General features: G+C 46.2%; 1 protein-coding gene across 4 annotated transcripts in view; it reads left to right on the forward strand.

Moving 5' to 3' along the window:
- The window catches only part of AMOT (angiomotin), a 61,997-nt gene that overhangs the window by 2,005 nt on the left and 34,366 nt on the right, over positions 1 to 25,626 (forward strand). The window contains exons 1-3 of one of the 4 annotated variants that reach the window (XM_080553484.1): positions 8,856 to 9,591; positions 22,795 to 22,956; positions 24,343 to 25,261. In XM_080553484.1, coding sequence (XP_080409610.1) covers positions 24,390 to 25,261 — 872 coding nt within the window. In that variant the 5' untranslated portion in view covers positions 8,856 to 9,591; positions 22,795 to 22,956; positions 24,343 to 24,389. The other 3 variants (XM_080553486.1, XM_080553485.1, XM_080553483.1) reach the window with 3 other exon arrangements.

Genomic DNA, 25,626 nt, shown 5'->3' on the forward strand with positions numbered 1-25,626 from the left:
TTCCAGAAGATACAAAGAAGGTTGTGTCCTGGGTCAAGTTCATATGTGACCTAAATAGAATTCTGACCCACAAAACTCATTGCACGCCAACTTCATCAAAGTCAACGCGAACTTTCATGTCTGGGAGTTCAGGCTCTAAACTGCTCCTACTGAAGTGGATCTCTGTATTCTAGCACCTGGCTGTCCCCACTGGAAGCTGACTATCTCAGGACTGCTGGTTGTCTACAGAATTCACCAGCAGGGCTACACGGGTGAAATCCTTGTGCTCATTCCAAGTACCTGCTGTCACATATTAGTTATTCTGTGGGAATGTTTGTGCTCTGATTTGTGGTTACGCAGTGTTTGGTGATGACCTAATTGCAGTATTCTCATTAGGCAGAGAAATTTGAGTTTGGCTTTATAGTTCACCTCAGTAAGTCAGTCATTGCTCTAGAATACGTCTACATCAGTACTGCCACTTTAGCCCAATGTTTTATGGGGGATCATAAGGCTGATGGATGCGTTTTGAAATGTGTGCATCTATAACAGCATCTCACACTACCATTGTAGCGTGTAACAGCAAGCATAGACCATCTTGTAGGTAGAAATGGCTGAATCTGATGAGCTTCAGCAGCTTTCTTACCACTGAGGAAACCACCTGTGTTAGTGTGGTGTTGAGTAATTTCCTTGAAAGTTGGCGATACAAGAAAAGAGCTATGAACAAAGCTGGAAAAGGCCAGCCTGCCTTTCTGAGCCTCTCGTGAAGAGGCTTAGTCTTGGCCATGGGGATGATGGTGTAATTTTCAGAGGCAACTCAAAGGGATGCTGACTGCATGTTGTATTAAAATGAGTCCCTGAGACCCATAGGGTCTGGTAGAGGCCTGATTTTGATCCATCTGTGCTGTAATTTCTTCATTTGTAAAACTCAAATGCATTGTGTTAAACTGTAATTGTCTGGTATGCTGGGGTATTTGAATAGCAAGGCATGACTGGAGCTCCAAGAAATGCTGGTGGTACTGGAAATGTGCTGCAAATGACTGGGGAACCCATGGAAGTGAGGCGGCAGGGAGTGCAGACACCTTGAGCTGCAGAAAGAGGGCGAGAACAGGAGAAAGGGCCAAAGAACTTAAAACAGAAAAGAAGAAAGTGTGTGTGGGGCAGATGGCGTACAGAGGAGCGTGGAAGAGCAGATCCGGAAGGACATGGGAACGAAAGTAAACCACCGGTGTTCAAAAGCACATTGGTGTGGTGTGGACAAGGCTTTGCATCTGTGTATTGTAATGGTCTCAGGGAAATGTGGTGCCACTTCTGGGAGGGAGGAGGGAAGAGGATTCCTGGAAAAGTGCATATACACACAAAGAAGCCTTTGGTTTCTTCCCTTTAACATTTGTAGAGAGCTCACGGCTTTCCCTTACCCCCAGAGACATTCCCATTTCCTTTCATTTACCGGTGTTTGGAAGACGGAAGGAGATCAGGCACTGTTGGGTTCCCTTATTAACTTAATCTGTGGGAAGCCTTACATAAATCACTGAATTTCCTAGTCTTGATAGGACGAGATATTTGTACAGTGAAGTCAAACAGAAGATCGAGGTTCCTGCACAGGGAGGCTTTGACGCTGTTCCAGTCCTGTGCCTGTGACTCTTACGCGTGTGTTTCTTTGAAGTCTGAAGCTTAGGAGTCTGCATTAATGATCAAGGGACCGAGCTGAATATGGAATTCGAATGGTACGAAGGTAAAGGTGTGGGCATGAATGTGGGAAGAGAATGTTTAAGAGTAGTTTGGCATCTATAGTTAATAATAATATTATAAAAAAAGAAGTCAGCATGTTAATTTCCTACGGTTACTCAAGTCCTCAAGGCTTTCGGCATCTTCATATTTCATGTAGATCAGTGATCTCCTGCTGGGTCCTGTCATGTCCGAAATTCTAACTTCCTTAACCAGTGGAAAACTAAAGGTTTGAAACCTTTTGCCGTTTTGTGCGATGGGAAACTCGCTCTGATCCCTTAGGCAGGAATTTCTGTTCCCCACACAGTGTTTTAGAGCCCTGTGCTTGGCACTTGGCTGTCGCTCTCCATCCCGCTCTGCCAAGTGTCAGTGATCCCTGAATGCTTACAGAGTTCCTTAGGACTCCCAGCAGATGCGAAGCACTTCTGAAGTTGAGATTTGTCAGGAACAGAATGCATTAGAACATTTATTTCTGACTTTGACTTATGACTAGGGTAAAACTTACCTATTTTTACCACTGTGTTTTTTCTCTTTAGGGCTCTAAGCTGTTTCTCTAATTCAGGAGCTCTTCTTCCTATTTTTTTACTTCATAAAGTAAAATAGTTAAAGGAAAATGCGGCATGTCGTGCTAAATTTAATATACAACCATCTCCCGACTGAAACAGTGAGATAGACCCTTGGTTTCAAATTCTGACCCCCCAATTTTAACTTGACTTTTCCAGAACTCCACCCTAACTGCTGCTTTTACTTAATTGCAAATAATTCCCCTATAAGGATCACTTGAATTCGGCTTTCTTGGAGAGCCTGAGCACAGATTTCCGGGCTAGATTTTCGATTCTCATGTTACGTAGGGACCTTATCAGGCAGATTGCAAGGTGAGGTGGTATTGATGTCCTTCGGGACATGGAGCAGCTCCCTGGGGGACCTGCAGAGCAGGGCAGCTCGGAGCTTGGCAGCCACTCTTCAAAAATGGCTTTACTGTGACAGGACTGCATTATAAATCCTCATGTATTTTTTTATGCACGAGATTTCTTTATGTGGATATTAATACCATAAATGAATATTTATGGCGGTGCTCGAGGTCTTTGGATCAGGTATGTCATACAAAGCTCTGACCCAAAGCCCGCTGTCACCCAGCAGAAAACCCCATCTCTCACACTGCGCTCCCCTCTCGCCCCCAGGGATTTAAAAATACAAATTATTTTAAGCAGTTCAACATGTACTGAGCCTTAGTTTGTTAGCTAGAGCATAATGTCTTTCCAGAGCGATGTTCAAAATGAAAGAACAAAAAGCTACCTTGAAAAATAGCCATTGGGAAGCAGAGCAGCAAAAGCCAAGAAACTTGAGCCCTTTGCTAATGAATACTCTGTCCTTAACTCACATTGTCTCTTTTGTTTCCCACACTTTCATGAGCTGCACATGGATTCAATTTGCCAGTCTTTAACCCTTCTTGCCGATGCCTGATCTGTGTGTAGTTTGGAAACTGGGACAGCTGTCACTTAGGTACTCGGCTTTGGTTTTATTTTATTTCGCTGCTGATCTGTTTGTCCCTGCTCTGTCTGTGGTGTGGATGCAGTGAAATAATCCGCAGGGGTGTGGACGAGGCTCGGGTACACGCTGGACAGAAGGAGACGAGGCTTTGGCAGCCTCCTGGGAAAGGGTGTAACAGAGAGGGCTGCGAGCAGGTTGGCTTTGATGAAAGCATAGCAGCATTTCCACTGCGACTGCCGTCGGGGAAGATGTTGGTGCTGCACTCAGACTTTTTTACGAAGAGCTGTTTTTCTTGGCGTAGCTCTAAAATTGATGGAAAGTCAGAGTGGAGCCAAGGGATTTGGCATCACGGGAACTTCTCACACCAGCTTGCCTTTGTGCTGCAGCACAGCAGAAGTGCTTTCTGCAGAGCGAAGCATTAAACATCAGATGTTTATTTGCACCAGTGAAATTTATTCCAGCGAATGATGATTGCCTGTAGTAAATACACTTCTTAGCAATGACTGTATTGTTTCCAAAAACATAACTAGCTCTTAGTTGCTGTTTGCTAAATTGATAGGGTTCTAATTAATCACCCTTTTAAAACAAAAATGGCATTTCACATTAAGCATTTTCTTTTTTCCTCTAGATAACTCCTGAACAAAGATCACCAGCAGAGAGTGCTGGTGCTCTTCCAGAATCTGCAGCAGATTCTGAAGTAGATTGTAAAATCAAATCAGACTTTGTTCTGTAATTCTATTTTTAGTTTTTCTTTTTTTTAAATAAAATGTTAATCAGCTATCTGTTACATGATTATCTTGCTGTCTCTAATTATCAATCTTTGTAGCTCACTACAGGAGAAAGACAGCTTTTAGGAGAACAACTATGTACACAGAAAATCTCTAATTGCCACTTTTTCAAGCAATTATAACAGAATTTCATATATCTTGTTCTAATGCATTTGCTCTTTTTTATGCATAACATCTCTCCTTTCATTCCTCCTCTTTAATTTCATGTTAATGAAATTAAGTAATCTGTTTACTATTCAGCACAGCTTCTCTCTAGTGGGAGAAGGTGGCCGTGCTCCTGCAGTTTGTAGAGCTCTAGCATCTGTGTGGTGCTCACTCTATCACCAAGATCATTTTTTGACCTGCCAAGGCAGTGGGAGATTGTTTTTGGTTGGGCCTCTCCCAGATCTCAGGCTGATTCTGACATCAGTACCAAAAAAGAGTTGCAAAAGCTTTACATCAAAAAGGAGCACTGGCCCTGTCCCCATGGTGTTTATCAGTGTGTTGGCACCGTTATTAGTCCTGGAGATATGAAAGTGGTGAAGCTTTTTGGTGTTAAATCAGACATGTTTTTCCCCTCATAATATTTGTGGTCAGGTCAGGATTGTTAAATCTGTTTTTGCTGCAGAACCTGCTGTAATCTCACTCTCATGTGATTTCATACATTCTTTAGTCATCGAGAGCAAACAAAGGCCGTGTTGAAGTGTAGGGCCTCTGTGCCTTGTTCTTACACTTCACTCTGATCCAGACCTGTTGGGAGCTTAGAGAATCTCTTAGTTCATTTCAGAAATATCTGAAGTGAGATCTCCTTAGGAAAAAGAGGCATGAGATGCAAAGAGTGCAGAGAGATGAGGGAAATGGTCAACTTTCACACATTAGGGACCTTACTATACGGTAGACATCAGGCTTACAGCACTTCTGAGGGAGACAAGCATCTTGTAAGGAAATCTCTGTCCAAACTAACCCTGCTGGCCTTATTTTGCCCAAACTGCATTTAAGTCTACAGGACTGGGCTGTGAATTCATGTAGAGCAAAGCTGAAACATTTTGTTTGTTTTTTACAAAGTTGGCAGTTGTTTACCACTCTTCTAGTGACACCACCTGCTTTCAAAATGCTCCATAAAAAGGGGGCAAGGTTCACCAGTTAGAATAATTCTCTTTACAGGTGGTACCTGATCAATCAGCTCATGGGTGACACGTCTCTGCTGACCTCTGCATTGCATCTCTCTGCAGTAAGCTGTCCCTTTTCTCCCCCTTCCTGCGCAGGCCCTTTCTTCACCCGAGGAACCATGCTGAACTTGAGTTACACTCCGTTAGAGGTACCGGCAGGACTGACATAATTTTAAGAAATCTTCACACGCAGGAGCCATGATATGGTGCAAAGCTCAGCAGAGACATGAGGTTGTCCAAGCAAAAGCCTCTGTATCAGCTGCTTCCCTCCCATGAGTTATGTGGTCGTTACAGTTTCATTATATAGAATTGGTAGAATAATTAACTTATATAGAAGGACACAGTAAGTGCTTAGAGAAGGACAGAAGAATAGGTAGTAAGTAACTATTCCTGCTGCTCTTGTGTTTTGAAGAGTATTTTTCTAGCATTTTTTCAGATTTTTTTCTAGCATTTTTTCTATTTTTTTCTAGCAATTCTACGAACGTTGTTTTATGGTGGTAATTTCTAGTTTGGTTGGCATATGAATATTTGTCATTGCCATCTGTTGGTGAACGTTAACTGGTTTTACATATAATTCATGCCTCAGTCTCATCTCTGCCAGATTGATTTCTTTATTTCTTCCTCTTCAGAAGACATAGCTGGTCTCCAGCTGCACCCAGTGGCAGGACCTGAGGGAATTTTTCAGGGTTAGTTACAGCTCAGGCCTGACAGCAGCAACGTCAGATCCTCTGAACATGACTTAAAGCTGGCCATGCCTGCCCTGGTGGTGGTTAAACGGCAGCAAAAGCTGCGATGCTGCAGCAGAGCTGTATGTCCGAGGTCACTGCATGTGCAGGTCCAGTGGCCTCCAAAAACTCTCCACATCTAGACTGAATGCCCAGGCAAACCACTTCACCCTCCTCTTCCTTGGTGCCTTCTCCACGTGTTTCTTGTGATTATGTGGTTTTGGAGTCTTCTGATCTTACTTTAATCTGTATGCCCTGGCATATTTGTTCACTTTTTTTCATATTGGTTCATTTACCTGCTTTTCTTCTTCCTTATCTGCCAAACTATTTGACTTCTGTGGCAGGAGAGAGAAAGAAATCTCCCTTGTCACAGTTAACCGTTCTTAGCTCCTGCTCACCTAATAAACCTCATCTCCTCTTCTGAGTCTTTTTTACTGTTGCTTGCATTGCTGTTTGTTTACTGTGAGGCCATTATTTCACTTAACAGTGTATTTACAGACTAGACAAAGAATTCCCAGCCTGGAGGGGTGTGGGGGGAGTCCTGTCTGGCCCCACGAGCTAAATGGCACTTCTGAGCCCTGTGAACGGCTTATTTTTTTACATGCCAGAAGAAAAGCGCTGTTAAACTGGCGCGGGATCAGAGATGCACAGAAATTAATTTCCCCCCCTCTCAGCCGCGCTGAATGGAAGCAGGAGCGAGCGGCGATTCCTCCCCGTACATGAGGGATAATATCAGCAGCTTCCTGAGCTCCAGCTGCTGAGGACAAAGGACGGCAGAGCTGCAGCGATTCCTGGAGGGAGGAACTTTAAGATGGAGGAATTTTAAAGAATGCCAAGGACAACCTCTTAAAAAAAAAAAATTTGTAGGTGGAGCAATTCCAGGTCATCCGAATGCTTTGTAAGCTCAAGATTTATTTTCCTCCTTTGAAATAGTTGCCGTTGTGGCATTTATCTTTTGCGCTTTTTAACACACCGCCTGTGACCTTTGTATGATTGCATAAATTGGCCCGAGGACGCTGGAACAGTTATTAGGAACCCCTTTCTTATGTTGTTTCCTGAATTCCCACATTGTGGCGTGATGTGTGTATGGAAACTGCTCGCTTCCTCCCCTGGCAGCCGTTCAGACAGCCCTTGTGTGCTGGAGCTCCTGAGTGCTGGGCTGGGCGCGAGCTGGGTGCAGGGGGGAGAGTATTTGAAGGGAGAGAATTTGGTTTTTGTGCATCTTTGTTCTTTTCCAATTGTGATAAAGCTGTTATCTCAATTGTGTGGGTTAAACACGAGCAGCGCTAGTGTTCTGTAGAATAAACAGCAGCAGATGACTTGAGGTTAACATGCCTCGGGCACGGCTAGCTGCTTTTCAGTGTATGAATGAAGCAATATTTTCACTTTCCGTATGAGTCTACCTTCTCTCTTTACTCCCCACTCTATTTTCTTACAGCATGTGGGAGGGAGACGGGATGTGTGATTGAAGCTTACTTTCTAACTCTTTAATTCACTGTAGCTATATATTTCCCTTACAACTCCACCCCACAGCATCTAGGAAATATGTGCTTCATTAACTTGTTCTGTCGTCTTTTTTTTTTTTTGCATTTGCAAACTGTAAGGTTATGGGATGTTAATGAATTGTTTACATGTGCTTCTACATTTGTTCCACTGAGTAGTTCCAATGCATGAATATCAATTACAGGGGGAAAAAATAGATGTTTATATACGCTGCGTTTGGGATTTCTGAAGTTTGACTTCCTGAAATCTTTTCCAGATCCTTCTTTTAAATGGGAAGAGTTGCAAGTGTTGGAAAGGAGTCATTTCCTTAGAGCAGCTGAAGGGTAGATGGCTGAATCAAATTCTCTCATCTCGCACGAAGAGCCCAAATGAACTCAAGTCAGTGGGCCAGGTCCTGCTGTGCGAGGATTTGATGTGTGGCCAGTTGTGGCACTTTTCATTCTTTCGGAAATAGATGTTGAACCTTCCCAAGCGTGTACTACTTAATGGGCTTAATATTTAGGTGGTCAGGCCATAGTACTGTACTCAGCCTGCTGGTGACTGCTTCTTGTTCACTCCTCTGTTCTTTCTCGAAGCCGCCCTTCGGTGCTCGTCCTGCAGCATGGACAGCAGTGGCCTCACCGGGAGGGCTCAGGCACATTGTATTAAAATGTGGCGGTGAATTGTGAGCAAGGCAGGGTACCGTGGTTTGTACACAAATTCTCCCCTGTTGAAGGACCAGTTTGTTACCTGGGGCCTTGTTTAGACTGGAGATTTGCCCTCGTTGCGGCGTGGGTCTCGGAGAAGTTAGAGTCACTTACCCCATCTCGAAAGCAGAGTGCTGCCCCTGCTAAGTGGAGGTTTGCAGCCTGCTGGTGTCCCGTTTGCTGCCGTTACCCCGTTTGTTGCATGTTCCGAAGCAGGGGGACTGGACCGAGGCTCTTTTATGAACACAGCATTTTGGGATCCTTTGTGGGGAGATGGGCACAGAGGACATGCGTGGTTTTTTTTGTTTTTTTGTGGAGTTGTTACATGTTTAATGCCAAACTACTTTTAAAGTTGAAATTCTGTGGTAGCCGCGTGACCCCAGGCGCTGAATCCTTCATCAAAAACCCCTCTGAGTGCAGTTAGTGCCTTTTAGCAAGCGACAAAGTGCTAAAAAAAAAACAACCAGCAAAACCTTGGGGAGCACTTGGGGAGCATGCTGAAGTCTCTTCTCTTCCCACAGCCCCCTGGACCCACGCGTGTCGGGGCAGCAGAGGTCCGAGCACCTCGGAAGGCGTCAGGCTGGCTGTTCTAGGAGCTCGGTTTTGAATTTTTATGAAATAGGAGCGGCGGGGCGGCAGCTCCGCGGCGCTGTGCCCACACGCCGGCAGGCAGCGCCCGCTCTCCCTGACAGGGCGGCGGGACCCGCTCCTCAGGGGCGCGTAATGGCGGGGCCGGGGGGTTGTGGGGTTGGGGCTGGGCTTGGGGTTGGGGTGGTTGGGGTTGGGGTTGTTGGGGTTGGGGCTGGCGCTGGGGTTGGAGCCGGGGGCGGGGGCGCTTCCTGCCCGCCCTGGCGGAGCCCCGGCCCGCGGGGCGCCTCAGAGGGAGGCGGAAGGAGGCGGAGGAGCTGAGCAGCCCGGCCCCGGCTCTCTGTGTGTCCGGCCGCCCGTCTGTGCGCGCCTCGCCGGCCCCGCGGCTCCTCCGTGCTCAGGTAACGGCGGGGAAGGAGGCGAGGAGCGGCCGGAGCCCGGCTGCCAGCCCCGGCCGCGATGCTGAGGGCTGCTGCCTGCTGCTGACAGCGCCAGGCTTTGCTGCCTGCCATTCCCCTTCCCCTTTCTTCCCCGTCTCGGATTTCCACCCAGCCGAAGGCGTATTTTTAATAAAAGTCGAGCCACTCATCCAGCCCGGAGCACGGCCCCCCGTCAGAGCGCGGCTTGGTTCTGCAGTTAAAAAAGTTTGTGCCCTCCCCTCCGGTCGTGTTGACACTGAGGATGAAGAAGGATTTGCAAGTGAAAGCGCCCTGAAACGCAACATCTTCTGGAGGGAGCGTTGCTGCTCGCTTCTCGGGTCGCCAGTTCCACCCTTTGCCCCTGCTGCATCCACCACGCTGCCCTTTACTCCCGGGGGTAAAAACCCAAACGGCAACACCAAAAAACCCGAGGAGAATAACTACCTTCGGCAGCGGGGAAGCTTTGTGTGACCGACCCAACGAGCTGCCCGTGTCCAGTTGCTGAAAAGAAAACCCTTTTGTCTCCAGCGGATCTGTAGGTAAGAGCCGTGCTCATGGCGCAAGGGACTCGGCGTTCGTTCCTGCAGCCAAGAGCTGGGAGGCACCCTGGCGTTTGGCCGTCCTTGCTCGCTCCTTCCTGCAAAGATTGCTCTCCACCTTGCAAAACTGACACAGGAAAAATACGCTCGCCCACCCGTTTCACCACCGGCAGTGAATATTAGCTAAAATTGATACTTGTGTGCTTATGTGTAATCAGAGTAAAATTCGGTGCAAGTCAGGGAAGTGGGTTTGTGTCGGGCTGTGTTTGAAAGCAGAAGTGTTTCTTGCGATGCTCTTTTCAGAAAATAATCGCAGGCATTGTGCTTGTAATCCACGTGTCAAGATTGTCTTTGCTCGTCATGCTTCACGGAGAAGTATGTATGTGTGTTTACGTATGCATGCGTGCACATAGGGCTTCCACGATCAGCTGAGATTCCTTGTTTCAGACTGGAGTTTGTTTTACATTAAGTGCTTTATTCCTTGTGTCACAAGGTGTAGAAGTGTTGAGCCCGTAATTAAGGTGTATACACATCTTAGCAGATTATCGAACGTGGCTGGTAACGTGCTTGGTGCTGTGCAGTGAATGTAAAGATATGTTTTCTTTGGGTTTTGTGTTTTTTAAGTAAGGCTGGGAATGCAGCAAGGACATGTGCACATAATAATTGGATGGAGGCCCAAGCTCTGTGCAGGGAAACACATTTTGTAGCTTACTCCTTTCTCTGGGGGCCAAGTGCTGGATGTGTTCTGGTTTATAAATGATAATACCGCTGTGAATTTCTGATTTTTTTTCCTTCTCCTCCAGCTCTGTGTTCATACCCACTTCCTCTAGGCCAAAATTTCATCACTACCAGGCTTTTGTGCAAGCGAAGGACCTGTGGAATTTCGTGTGGCTTGTAGCCGGACTCCTCCTTTGCAGGGAGGATTACATTGTTCCCTGTGGAAACACACAGCATCCATCCCCCAGCGGGAGGATCTGGCTGTTTGTGTAGTGGAACCAGCCTTGACATCACGCTCTTCCCCACTGCGTGGGTTTTTCCTGTGGATGATACAGGAAATGCTAAATACCGCTCTGTCGCACTCCCTGTTCCTCTTTTTTTTTCCCCCTCCTCTTCCTCTCCCCTTGGAGGGATTTCTGTGGGGAAGATGAAGCGGAAAAGACGTTCCGTTCCCCCTGCGGAGGGAGGGCAGAAAGTCAGCAGGTGCTCAGCTGAGGGACCCCCGGAGAGCTGTAATAGCCAGCAGGGCAGCTGTGAAGGTCCGAGCAGGATCTGGCAGAGGACATGATACAGGTATTGGCTGCTCTCTCACCACCTTTGGCTGCCTGTGACTGTTTCAGGTGACAAGGTCTCTCCACCAAATCAAGGGTGGGGATGCAAGAACCATCTTCTTGAGCTTGTGCTGCAGCTGTGGAGTGATGGCAACACTGCATTGGTTGTTCAGGACTGATCCAGAACTATGAACCCTATCGTCAAGACCATGACTCTGTTAAATCTTTGGGTCAGATTTTCTCCAGGGCTGCCTCACTGCCTTCTCTTCCTAGCAGTAGGGTCATGAGCTGACCCTGGAGAAATCTGTCCCCTGGGAGAAGTCTCAGTTGCAGGTTCATTTGGGGCACTTGGTCTTCCCTCTCTTTTTCTCCAGGACACTTGTTTGCAGCATAAACTCAGTCCTTAAAACATTCCTGGGAGCCATAAGTACGAGGCAGAATGATTTGTTTCCCCTTTATTGAGGAAAGGGGAGGATTTTCAGGAGGGAAAGGGGTGCCTGCTCTCCCCGCGAGCTCTCTGTTTCTGATTCTGGAGATGCTCTGCAGGCAGCACTGCCTGCCCTGTTGAGCTGGGCAGTGCAGGTAGGCAGAACGGGCCATACGGGGGGACACGGGGTTGTAGGTCCCTCGGTGGTGCCGGCACCTCATAATTTTGGACTTGTTTGACCCGACACATATTTGAGTTTTGATGGCTGGGCAATATACTGATAGCAGGGCTCATTATTCTACCTGCTTACGGTGACGCATGGCATCGGCTTGTGCTGTAAACATTGCAGAATCAGTATTGCTCTTTCGTAAGGCAGGCTCGAGCGACTCTGGACTAATGTATGGTCCGCTTTGTATTGCAGAGTGCCGCAGCTGGGCCACAAGGTTTTCATATGCCTGCAATAAGAATGTATAAAAAATCCCTGCAGTCTGTAATACAGCTCAAAGGGCAGCTGATTTAGATGTGCTTGAGTGTTAAGGTCAGGAGATCACATTCCACAGGTTGCTAGATGAAAGTTCTTGAAGAGGGTATAGCATAAATATTTGATTCGTATAGAAGGGATTGGTGCAAATCCGTTTGTCCCTGCTCCAAAGATATTTTATAGGCAAAGCACAGGGCAAAAAAAAGAACCAAGAAAAACTTACAGCTGCTTTGTGCTAGAGGAAGTGGAATGGTAACACAGAGAATTGTTGTTGAATTCCACTAAAATTCCTCTTGGATACCCCATCTTCAATAACAGCTAAGAGAACTGATGTTTTTAAACGTAAAATGACTCATAATGCATGGGCTCTCAAAGTTGGGTTTAACATTGTATGCAAACATTGCCAGCTGGTGGGGATCTTTCTGGATAAATAAGAACTATATTTGTACAAGAAGGCTTGAAGGATATGTTTCAGATGCATCCTGATTAGCATAAGCCATTCACTTTGTAAAAGAATAGCAAGAATCTCAGAAGTGGAGATAATTTAATAGTCCCCTTGTTCTCTTTATCCTGTCCTTCATCGGCAAACTGACTGATCTTTTTATTTGGAAATAAGGTTTGATTGCTTAACTGCCACATTTTCCCAATTGTGATGGTGAAACTGAGCACTTGCAACCCCCAAGTTCTCAAAACACAAACCCTTCTCCCTCTTTTATCCCTTCCTTTCATCTCCAGTTGAGTATAATGTAGGGTTGTTTTTGTGTGTGGTTGGTTTTATTTTGGAAGGAACAACATGCACTATTTAACTCTGTACAGCATCCAGCACAATGGTGTCTTGGTCCATGGCTTGGACTCACTGTCACTGTAATGAATGACAAGCTGAAGTGAAATTTCAGCTCATTAAAGGCTTTCTGTTATTAACGTAGAGCAAAATCTGGTGTAAGCTGTAGGTTGTTGCCCTATCAGTGTATATACAGAGATGAGTCTTTAATTCCAGAATTATCAACAGTCCAAGTGTATGTTAATGTGAAATCCTTTTAGCTGTGAATGAATCTATCTGCTCGTACCTCTCCTGGGGCAGGACTCCAGTCTGCAGTTCCTGCTTCATTCATACTGACAGCTCCTAAAGAGCTGCAGAGCTGTAACCCGGCGGAAAGACAAAGCCCACGACAAGGAAGTCCCTACGTGGTAAGATTTCACATTAAACTAACTAAAGCCTGGCTCCAAACACCTGTACGTTATGAGACTCTATGCGCAGGGCAAAATAGGGTGTACGTTAGGCTCTGTGCTGAATTAGAAAACTGACCTTGTTCTTGGCAAATGCTTCTTGGCTTATTAGACGTTCCCACGTTGGGGTGAAGTGCAAACGCTTTCTGAATTCAGGAAGATGCCTGTCTTTCCCCCATCTAACTTTTGTTGCACAGTCCCATATTTCAAGGTATTTCCAGACACTTGCTTTTGAAGAAGTCTCCTGAAAGGTTTCCGAACTGCGACAGCCTTGTGGATTTTTTTTCTCCTCGCTATTGTGGACGATACAGTGGAGTGGAATGTCCTTGGTTGCCAATGTTTGCTGCTAGGTATCCCCCTTCCATGGAGACCAAATGTTTATAATAGGGTGAGAACAGCCATTTGTGGGGATTGGCAATAAGGCTGAAGGCCCTCTTTCTCCTCTTCTCTTCACTGAAACACGAGGGAGGACTCGGATCTCTCGGTCCTTCAGAGAAGTGTTACAAATGCCCATTGCCGGGGCTGTAAAGGTTCAGGAAGCACCCGAGGATTTGTCAAAATGATTTAGTCCGTTGTGTTGAATCTGGGCCACAGCCGAATTCTGTAAGCTCGTTTTCTGCTTTCAGGAACCCTTTGCTCGTCTTGCTTTTTGATGTGTGGTTGTTTTCTAGATTTGACTTTTGTCTACCTCTTCTGCTCGATCTTCTCTCCGTACATGCCCCATGTATCACATCGTAGGCTTTAAATCATTGTCTTTATGAACGAGCAGGCACACAGCTGCCCTCGGAGTCCAGGTTGGCTGCAGGAGCTTCTCAGTCGTTAAACCCTGTTGGACAGGAGAGCATATTCCCAAAAACTGGAAGGCAGTGCCAGCCACAGGAAGAGTTGCCGTACCGCCACCTCCACGCTGTGGCTGCGTCTTCAGCTTCTGCAAAAGTTTTTGGCTCATGCTTGGAACAGATCTGACGCTGAAGTTGTGTCCACGTGAAAACATTGTACTGCATGGTAGGAGAGCTGAAAGTCAGCAAATATCCAGGTCTTGCACGTTGCTTGGCTCTTCTGAGTAGTCTTGAAATGTAATCTTCAAGGCAAAAGGAAATAAATCTCAACAGCTCTGGAGAATACTAGTGTGAAGGAGGCCCTAGGAGCAATGCATTTCTAAATATGCAGCATAATATTTGTCTGACTTGCCTATTACGCCTTCAGGTGAAAGGAGTTTTTCAGGATTGCTGTAATTTGTGTTTACCTAGACACTCAGACGTAATTTTCTAGCTAATGATATATTTGAAACTTATCTGTGTATAAATGGGCATTCAGGGCAAACCAGACACCTGATTTCAGTGGGAGATGGAATGAGGAATGAATGGGCGAGTGAATAGGAATAGGAGAATGAGAAGAAAGTCCTGAACAAAACAGAAAACTGAGACCAAAATAAAAAAGACCCATGGAAGTTCTCAAAGCAGTCCAATCTTGTCCTAGGAGAGCAGTGGTTACATGCGAGTGCTTAACTTAAGCAAAGGAAGGACGTGTGTTGGAGCCTCCTGCGAGGCTCAGGGGTCCTGGGTTGTGCTCGTGGATTTTAATGGTTGTCTGACGTGTTGTGCCTTACTGGGGGCAGCTCCTCTGTTGCTGGCCTAGCGCTGGAAAACCAGGGGCTCTCTTCTCTCCCCACGAGCTGAAGCCTTAGCTTAAATGAAGAAAAGCACCCTGATCTAATAAAACTGGCCTTTGATACAAATAATAGCAAGGCCTTTAGTATAGCACTTAGAATATCTGGTTGTAGACCAAGATTTTGCTGAGCAATTCTATTATATGAATGCCTATGAATTAAGCCAATTTAAGTTTTAGTTTAATTTGTTAGCTTTTGTATCACAGGAACTGTTGTTTGCTTTAAAATGCTTTGTTTTTCTACACAACTTGTTTTTTTAATAGATTGCTTAACCTTTTAGGATTATTTATTGCAACCCCCAAGTAAAGTAATTCCACATTTCAATGACTTTGCTCTCTTCAGGGTTTGGTGAACATTTCTTCCTCTTTTAATTTGGGCAGTTCTGTGTCCAGCTGAAGCAAATTGTACAGCTCCATACTAGGACGAGCCCGTCCTGTCGTAGGGCTTGGGAAAAACAGGGTGGGAAAACATCTCCCTGGTTTGGCAATTTTTTTTCTTAAAAAAAAAAAATGACACAAAACTAAAACCTCTTGCATATTTCTGGAGACACAGGACATGAAAACAATGCGAGATGGCTCACGGCGCTGTACAAGGATTTGGTAATCTGTAGTTTACCGAAATCATCACAGCCAGATGCTCACATTGGCTGCGCGTAATCTCTATTAGGTTTAAAAAAACCCACTCTTTTATTGCAGAATGACAAAGGTTTAAGAGACCAAGTGCAATCACATAGTCTGTTCCACCCTTCCCTTGGGTAGGATCAGGGGACTGTGGAGAGCAGGTGGAAAAACTCTCCCAAGGTGCCTGAAAATACCTGGCTTTTCCTGGTGATTGGGCATGGAGCACTTGGATCTTGTTTAAAAATAATAAAAGATGTTGGCATCCATGGGGAGGAGAATGTTCTCCAGGTGGTAAATCCAATCAGTGCGTTTCTGATTTGGAAAGCAGGAGACAAGAGAACATCTGATGTGGGAAGCCCCGGACCCCATCCCATCCCGCTCCGATGGCATTTTGGAGGGATGGTGCCTTGGAGAATTGCAGAAGGCTGAAGTGGCGACCCAAGGGTCACGAGACATCGCTTGTGGAAGGCAGCCAGCCCCGAGGCAGCACCCCAACTTCACCTTGTCTCAAGAAGTCAAGGTGCCAGGTTTTCCAGCCCCAATAAGGCCCTACGTCACATCCCCTGCCCGTGAAAACAGGAGAGCTCCGCGTGCGTCCTGCTGCTGCCATTGCCTGCAGCCTGGAGTGGCAGCAGGGACACCCTGAGTTGTTTTGGGGTGGCTTCTGCACCTTCAGCAAGGTTCATTTCAGCACATTTCTGCTTCCGTGGCGTAAGATCCTGGTGTGCCATTCGTTCCTAACTCTGCACCATCAAAACCCAAACGTGCAGATGCCCTTCAGCAGGGGAATATGACATAGCTCCAACTTCTTGTTTCCCCAGCTGCTAGGGATACCTCGCAGGAGTATCTTCTCCAGCTGCACAAGATATTTAGAAAACTCCCCTGCCTCCTGCTTGCAGAGGTTCTAGGATGCCTACATCCTCAGTCAAAGCCGTTTTGGCAGAATCTGTGCTTAAAATACTTGCTGCTTCAGTCATTATGGAAACTCCTCCTAGTCGTGATGAAGTTTATATTAGCAAGGACATAGTTTTGCTGGTATGGTTTACACAAGGCTTCCCGAGTAATATACCTAAAACCAATTATTTCCTGGTGTAGCTGCTTTAGAGTGGTTGCTGGAATAGTTGCAGTGAAAAAATTCAATTCCCTGAGTGACATAGTTGTGCCAGCAGAAACATAGATGGAGCTGTGCTGAAAGGAGCATCGTAATATCTTCCTCCCAGTGTGGGGCTGAGGCTTAGTTAATCATCTTACAAGTAATTACAGGTTTTTTACAAGGTGCACATGAAAAACCCAGGTGGTTATGATAAAGAACGACACCAAAGCCACTTGGAAAACATCCTTGCTTTCTAAAAATTTGGTGGTCTGGATCTCCTCTTGGGTTTTACTTAAAAAAGAAATAATGCAGATCCATCTTTTTAACCCGTGCTGCCCCGTTTGGATCACGAAATGGGCTCGGGTTGTCCGAGCCCTGCGGTAGGGTTTGTTCCTTTTCTTGGGCCGTGGCATCTCAGAAAGAGCATCGCCTGGTCTGCTGGGATGAGCAGCAGCTGATAAGTTAGCTGTGTTTTAGCTGGTTCCCTTTATAAAGGAAAGAAAAAAGAGCAGCCTTGTGGAAAAGGAGGGCCCATGCCCGACTGCTTGCCCAGCTTTGTGACTAGTCCCATTGAATTCTGTACGACTGCTCTGTGAAACGAGAAGAGCTCCTCCTTATGAAAAAAGGGCTTAAAATAGTTTAGATTGTGGTAATGCTGGAAAAAGCCAGAAAATTCCATGCTAGCTTTAGGCCGTGGTGATTTCTTCCCTACACCCTTCTCTGCCTGCAAGTTTTATTTGTATCAACTTCTTACGCACATTTTCAGGATGTCTGGGCTGGCGGCGTGCTACCTTAAGGTTGCACCAGACCCCTACAGCTGCTTGGGGAGTGTATCTCCGTTGTTTTCAGGACTTAAAGTCAAAATCCAAGCCCAAAAGCTTATTTTTAATGCAGATGCCGATTGTAATCTTCTTTTTTAATCTCCTCAGCAATTAAAAGAGCCCGATGCTATCAGTAGGGACAAATGATGCGCTGTCAACGTTTTGCTCCCTTCTGATAATGCACATGAAACTGGTTTGCATGTTTGAAGATTACATTTTCCTCTCACATGGTTTTCATTATCTGAGAGCCCCGAGGAGAGGCCTGGATTAAATCAGTGGAGGAATGGCGAAACCACACAATGCAATGAAAATGGTGCTGAGGCATACTTGGGATAGTTGTGGGACAGGGGCTGCTGACGACAGAAGCAGGGCGCTGCCTGAGTGCTAGCAGCAGCAAGAAGCGGAGCTCTCTGAAAAGACAAAACAAAGCCTGATGCCGAATTCACATTGCGGCTTGGGCTTACAACAATTCCTAAATTCTGCAAGGATAATTACTGGAAAACTGTGAAGCTCGAAGCAGATGAATTTCGCTCGGTACGCGCTGGGAGGCAGACCTCCGAAATGAGACGTGGGGTGACTCAAACCAGATCGAGCTCACGCGGGTTTATCGAGACGGTGTCTGAGAGGTGAGATCTCGGCCTTTGTTAGCGCAGAGCTCCTCTTGCTTGTGTTGGAACTGGAGCTCCGTGAAACGTGCAGAAATCGCAGCACAGGCCCCTACAGATGTGTGTGTGTGCCTGGTAGTGCTGCCTCACAGTTTGAGTAAGTGAATGGTGCGGTGTGTTCACTCAGAAGTGTTCCCAGGACAGACAGCTGGGTGAATGCACCCAGACCAGTTTTCCTGTTAGAGCAGTATGTTTGGAAAAATGTCCCTCAGAGTAACGCTTTGGAGTTCGGTTCTGAAATGTTGTGGAGGAGCTTGAAATTCCAAAGCTTTCTTCCCAAAATGCCTGAAGTCCTGAAGTGTTCCTATTTATACCAGCCTCTGTAGGGCTTCCTTCTTTTTCTTTTTTCTTTTTTTTAATGCACAATCTAAATTATGTTGGTTAAGATTATAGGTACCTCCGTGGGAAGAAATTGGCACTTAGCAGTGAGGGAGCAGTAATTTTGAGGTCTTCTGAGCTTTCCCTCTGAGATGTTATTTAGAGGGGTGGGTTCTTCCCGTGTTGCTGTCTTGACTTCTTGTTCGAAGCTGAGCAACTTGCTGCTTTTTCGTGAAACCTGCCAGGCTTTCTCGGGCTTCTCTGTGCCCCATTCCTGGTACTGGGAGCACTGGAGGACGGTCGGTGGCTCCTGGCACAGCTCTCTGCTTCTTGACCAAGGTGGGCTCGGAGTCGTCAGAGCCGCGATCGATCCGCGGGTGTTCTGCTGGCCTCTCACTCTAATTGCCAGGTGATCTAATCTCAGGGGTATGCGTATTATTTGCACCCCTCCGGGTGACATTGTTCTTGTTTTTAGTGAAAAGGAGGAAGTTTTTCTTGTTTGCCCGGTGACTCTGTCCCTCTGGTATGAAGATGAGTAATGCTGGCGCCGCTCCATGCACCTGCTCGGTGCCACCCTCCAAGATCACCTGAGCCAGTCAGCAGATCCAGGCAAGCAGGGACGGGATGCTTGAGTGGAAGCTGGGGAAGTGCTTATGGCTGGAGTCTGAAACCCACTTTGGTTGGGAGCAGGTGCCAGAGCGCTGTCAGGATGCCGGTACGCCTCGTGTGCCGCCTTGTGGCTTTGGGTGTTGGCACAATACCTTGGGAACCTTTATCCTCGAGGGCTGTCATAGCGCGTGCTTCTCCTTCCCTCCTCCTTGGGTAGGGCTGGAACAAAATGGAGAGCGTTCAGTGATAGCCTGCACTATGCATTAAAGAATTTTTGGACCGCACCCTCGTGAGTCCAGTGCTCGCAGCCACTTCAAAGCGAGCGTGTGTGCAGAACAGCTGTGTTTCCAGCGGTCTCACCGGCACTCACGTTGAGCCAATTGTGCAGGATCAGGCAGAGTGCACGCTGGGCTTTGCACAGGCCGTGTAGCAAAGGCATATTTCCATGAAGCTCCGGGTGACTCAGCATGTGAGCTGGGCTCTGCGATTGCCCCGGGGGTTTCCCAGCCCGTCCTTGCTGTGCTATCTCTGTTCTGCGTTCCCCTGCTCTACTCCAGCGCGCAGGTATGTCTGAAGATAACTCCACACCTAAAAACCAACCTGAGACTTCATCCAGCTGATAATCATCCCATCACCTGTTGCCAACCAGGCTAAGTAGTAATACATGCGTGTGTTTTACAAAAAAACCCACAGAATTACTTAGCACGACCTTCAGGCCACTCAGAAACCCAGTGCCTGAAGAAGCTGTGTTTACCAAGCTTTGGCAATCTGTCACTGGATCGCTCTGCATAAGAATGGCCCAAAACTTGGTAGTAAAACTGAAAGTGCTTAACTGTACTCCAGCCCTTTGGAGGTGGTGAACCTGTTCCCATCCCACCTGATGTGTAAGCTAATTAGCTTCTTGACTAAGCACTCATCCTGGGCAAGTATGCACAGGCTGCCCTCACAGGGACTCTTGCATTCCTCCCGGTTTCACAAGCTAAAGAAAGATGCTTCTCTTCACTTGTGAAGTAGTTATTGCTCCACGCAGGTTAATTGAGCCCTGGCGTTATAGCCACTCATCAAGCAGTGGTGAGTAGCTCACTTGTCTAAGCTTGTTTATTTTTATAATGCTGCAAAATATTTGCATGCTGTACAGAAATGTGCTGCTTTGGTTCCTTGCAGCCTGGCGGTATTATCATTTTAAATTCTTCATTAATCTCTTTCCCTCATGAGGGACTGGCGAGGCTCCAGTGCATAATTGCATGATGTTTGAGACAGAAGCCTTGGTTACTGCAGTTTTACACAATGCCCTGTGAACACGGGCCTTGTCTTCCTTACGTAGCGCTGATGCTCCCGCCCCTTTACGTCCACCTGTGATCTCAGCATGGCTGCGTGCAGCACCTTGCAGTTCCTGGGTTAGTTCTGCCAGCTCTGGACTCAAGAACGTACAGGTACGATCTTACGAGAGACAATTTCAGGCTGGAGATTAGAATAAGGTGGTGAGATGATAGAGCTATGATGCCTGGGAACAATCTGCTGAATCTGTTCAGCCTGGGAAATGTACCTCACGGTGCTTCCTTGGGGCAGAATTGTTCTGAAGCTGAATTTTCCACTCGGAAAGCAGGGGTTTTTGCTAAGCTTTGTGGTTACGAAGAATGCACTGTGCAGTGCAAAAGCCAAGACAGTTTCACAGAGTTTTTGGTAGTCTGAAATGAACTAAGTGTAGTTAACTATCCATCTTAATAGATTTAGGCTAAACCCCAAAAGATGTCTGTTTAAAATGTTTACAGAACCTGTTCCAATTTCCTTCCAGCTCTATCATAACAACTTTTCCAGTGCACCTCACTAATTTCAATCTTTGGCACGCTGGAAACTGAAATTGCTGGAAGAGCCTAATACAAACAGAATTTGGTGTCCAAATAAATAACACATGGGCTACAGTACCGATTGTACTGTTCATTTTTTTGTGTTTCATTACATAAAATAGTTTGACTAACTGGTTCTGCCATGAGTTTCCAGCTTGCCCAGAAAGCAGATTCCAGGAATGCTGCCACCCAAGTTAGTTGCACAAGATTTTCTTTGTTAATTAAAAAAAAAAAAAAAAAAAAAAAAAAAAAAAAAAGGCTTAATTCTAACAGATTTCCAGTTGGGACAAAAGTCATTTTTGGGTGGAAAGGCAGCATTGTACTGAATATTTAAAGAAACTGCATTCGTTGCACAGACTATCTCCATGTTGTACCTCCATCCACCTCTTGTTCTGGATTTCCAAGCTGATTCCTAGTTTGCACCCACACTAAAATGAGTTTATTCAGCCCCAGCAGATCCTTTCAGTGTGCTCTCCCGTCTTTAGATCAGCAGCATGAGCTTGTAGGGCTGCGCAGTGAAGCTGGGTGTGTGAAATGGTTGCATGCAGCGTTGCCTCCTTGAACGTTTCAAGGAGTCAGGCGTGCACAGATTGAATTTGTCTGCGGAGAAAATCTTCGAGGCAGTGAGGCAGGATCTCAAGCTGGGTTGTATCTTTGTATTAAAAAAAAATAAACACACACACACCCCTTACATTTTTCCAGTCGAGACAAAAGAAATCTTTGGGTGGAAAAGCAGCACCATATTGCATAATAAAAGCCTTTTTATGCTCTAATAAAAAGGGTTGCTTAGGGCAACTTTGTTTAAAAAAGAAAAGAAAAAGCAGAGTCGATGATAGTGGTGTGAGGGGTACAAGGAATCCTCCTCTGCTGTTGTGCAACAGTGGGAAAAGAAGCTAGAAACTGCTCGAGTTATCTGCTATCTTAATGCCTGGTTTAAAGGTTCTTTGCTGCATATTTGCTGGCAGCTGTTTTCAATATATCCCACTCGAGCTAAGTCACCAGTTAAGAATTTGACATTAGATGTTTTTTTCAACCACCATCTTGAAGTACCATACCACACAACACAGCCTTGTTCCCTGCTCAGATATTGTTCATGTGCCTTGAAATTGCTGTTGACACCTCCAGTATTTAACGTACAGATCTGAGATAATTTTTGTTGGGTGTGGATATGTGCCATAATGAGGCAGAGACAGGCATCCACGGCTGCGTTCCTTCGCTACATCTGCTCGTTTTGTTTTCTGCTACATTCCAGGAAAGTAAGTTAAATGATACATCCCAATGACTGTTTGTAATTTCACTATTTTTGTTCTTTTTACCCTTAAAACACAAGCGCACCATGTGCACACACAAGTACGTTCCCCTTCTTTTGCGTCGTTTGCCTTTTTATTTAGGACACCTTTAGCAGTAGATTTAACTTCTTGAATAACACACCGAGCTGCACGTTTTCCTTTGTTCTCCTCATTCTCCCCTCAATGGTTAAAGTTTCTTTAGTGCTTTATATTCTGAAAGGGAAAAGTAACGTAATTAAAGAATGTTTGGGGAATTGGAGCTGGGCTCTGCAGTATGTTTCTGGCATATACTTTGGCAGTGTCCTTTTCTTTCCCTCGCTTTCCCAGTCAGTAAAATAAAGCTAATGCTCATATACTGATCATTCTCACAGTCATTTCTGAGGCATGATTCGTGGAAGTTAATAAAGTACTTAACCACAGCACCTTTCGTCAAAGGATTTCTGCTGATACAATTTGCAATATACAGTACCACTGAAAAGGGAGCTGTAAGCACAGGGTATCATCATCTGTGCTGCAGCTTTCATTCTTAGCAAAAACAACCCCCAAAAAAAAATCAACAAAAAAAACCAACAATGGAGTTAAAGAATTAGAATTAGCGGGTTTTAATCACTGTTTCACTTGGAGGCACAGATGGGACAGAGCATTACTTGGCAACATTTAATCTTGGAGCAGAAATTGTCATGATTAAAGCAGCAGCTGGAGTAGATTGTTAGGGACAGGGGGGTTCATTCATCCTAAAGGGATCAGAATTGCTGGGCTCTGGGAGAAAACAAGAAGCTACAAAAGGAATATATGAAATATGGGCCAAGGTTTGTTATTTCTAGGGTCTCATCAGCCAATTAAAACGATGTTTTCAATGCTTTCCTCAGAATTATTTTGGAAGCGAGGAGAGTATCAAGTGATCTGGCCTGCTGAAGAGGATACTGAAGCCGTCTCTGAGTGGAGATTTTGGACTTGCAGGAGGAAGGCTGTGTCCCCCCATGTGCCAGAACTGCTCCTCCTTACCAAGGAAGTCAAAGTGAAGGACATAGGTACGTGCCACTTCACGTAGGGGTTCAGAAGAATCACATTCCAGGTCGTTTAGCAGGGCCTGAATTCCAGGTTTGGTGAGGCAGCCTGGAAAGAGGGGGATTTTGACTTTCTCTTCGTTAACATTTGCAGAAGGGTTTTGTCTGCCTGACACATCAAGGCCTTGTGTTATAGGGGTAGGCTCGTGGGGTAGGTTGTCCTGATGGAGGAAACGGGGTGGTTGTGGAGACATGGAACAAAGCAGACCCTCCAGGTCTCCAGACGCCAGCAGTCCGTCCCTGGTTCTGCCACAGAACAAGCTTGTGTGAGCAAGCTGCCTCTTCCTAAGAGACAGAAAAATGGTGTCAGAATAAAGTGCTGGAATACCAGCATGAGTTTGTAAAGCATACTCTCTATTCTGTGCTGTTCTAGCTCTAAAGTAGCTCTGCTTTTACTTAAGTGTCTCAGAGGTGTCATTCACTTTGAATATTTTGGCTCATGCAAGGCCAACGGGTTATGAGTTTCCTCATCAAATTCCTGCCTCCACTGGGAGACGGAGTGAGGTATAATTGCTGTTGGTCACTGGTTGTTGAATCTTTTCATAAGATGTGCTTGGCACTGGCTCTTTGTATTTCTCTCGTTGGTACACGATGTTTTTTCCTGTCACTTACAAGTCTTTGCCTTAGATCAGACAACTCTTTTTCCTCCTCTCACATTTGCATGCATTCAGATGATGACATATGTGTGAGGATTTGGTTGCCTTTGTGTAGTAGGAAGTCAGGCGTCCTCACTTGCACCAGTACGTGGTATTTTCTGCAGCGGGGAGACTAGGAACTAATCTCTTCCTGGGTATTTATTAACTCTAAAAATCTGCTGGCTAACCAGGTATTCATACTTGCTTTAAACGTTCTAAACTAAGATTTCTTTACTTCTGTGAACCGTATACTATCTCAGTGTAACTCTTTTTTTCCCTGTTCTTCCTTAAAGCTGACAAATTGCTGATTTCACCCTTTTATCCTTGTCTGCCTTTAAATATGGGAAACATATTTCACTGTTGGTAGCCCTAAGTGTAAAACAAATAGGGCTCAGGCATTTTTACCATCACCCTGTGAATTATAGGTCTCCTTTCTGCCTGAAAGCAGCCTTGCTGTCTGAGGTATTCATCATGTATCTCTACAGCTTGCAGTCGATTGATATTCCTATAAACTTGCAAGTCACCTTTCATCACCTTTTGAGGCTTTGGCCCCTAGCATGCAAGTCCTTCTTAGGTAGAAGGGCCTTAACGACCCCCATTGTTATGGGAACCTTTGGTAATCTAACCTGCCTTTTTTCTGTATTTCCAGCTATTGCTCTTGAACGTCTTCTGCTTGATCCACTCAGGCGCTAATAGCCGTGTCTCCTTTCCTTAGGTCAAGGGCAGCTTTTACATTCCACCCAAAAGGCACCACGGTTTGAGATGAGGAATTCAGAAGAGCAAGCAGCTACGACAGTTTTACAGCGCCTGCTGCAGGAGCAGCTCAGATACGGAAACCCAAATGACAACCGTAACCTCCTCGCCTTACACCAGCAAGCCACGGGAAATGCCCCCCCTTTCAACAGCACCGGGAACCCAGCGCCGCAGAACGAAGGGCTGAGCTCCCAGGACCACCAGCTCGTGACTCATGCTGCCCGTCAGGAGCCCCAGGGCCAGGAGATCCAGGTGGACAACAGCATCATGGAGAAGCAGCTCTCCCCGCGGCTCCAAAACAGCGAAGACCTCCCAACCTACGAGGAAGCCAAAGTCCAGTCGCAGTATTTCAGGGGCCAGCCGCACGCCAGTGTCGGGGCAGCGTTTTACGTAACGGGGGTAACCAACCAAAAGATGAGGACTGAAGGGCGGCCCACGGTTCAGCGGGTGAGCCCGGGGAAGGTCCACCAGGACGAAGGACTTAAGGACCTCAAGCAAGGCCACGTCCGCTCCTTGAGCGAGAGGCTGATGCAGCTGTCCTTGGCCACCAGCGGTGTCAAGGCGCACGCACCAGTCACAAGCGCGCCTCTCTCCCCCCTCTCCCCGCTTTCCCCTCAGCAGTCGAGCGACCCTTACAAAAATTCTGGCTCCAACGAGTTCTACAAGAACTCGGTGCAGCCCCCTTCCCAGCCCAGCATGAAAGGGATGGAGCAGCGGGGTCCTCCTCCAGAGTATCCTTACAAAAACGTGTCCACCCCATCCATGAACTGCAAACCTCAGGACTCGGGGCATTTCTATAGCGATCATCGTGTGAGCCAGCAGGGAAGATCCGATGGGCCTATGATGAGGTATCAGCATCCCCCTGAGTATGGGTCAGTCAGGTAAGCACGATCCTAAAATGACAGCCCAGTAAGGAAAGAACCTATAAAACAGTCCACTGGCACTCCCGAGGCAGGTTATCTTTCAGCAAAAATCCCATCTCTATTGCATGAGACTACATATTGTGTTCAGCTGCAGACGGTGTCTGGAAGGACTGTGAGCTGTTTCATTAGCTTACCTAGAGAGGCCTGACATGTTTCGGAGAAGAAAAAAACACACACAAAACCAAAACGGAAAAAAGGCCAGTTCGATTTTCTGGCACAAGGAAGTTTAGTGCAGCTCCAGAGCCTTGCAGAAGGTTTGTAAAGAAAAAAAAAAATAGAAGCCAAAGTTGCAGTGCAATTCATTTTAGGAACTTGCAGTTACT

This window comes from Anser brachyrhynchus (genome assembly GCF_964034855.1).
Source record: "Anser brachyrhynchus genome assembly, chromosome: 13".
Taxonomy (NCBI): Eukaryota; Metazoa; Chordata; class Aves; order Anseriformes; family Anatidae; genus Anser; species Anser brachyrhynchus.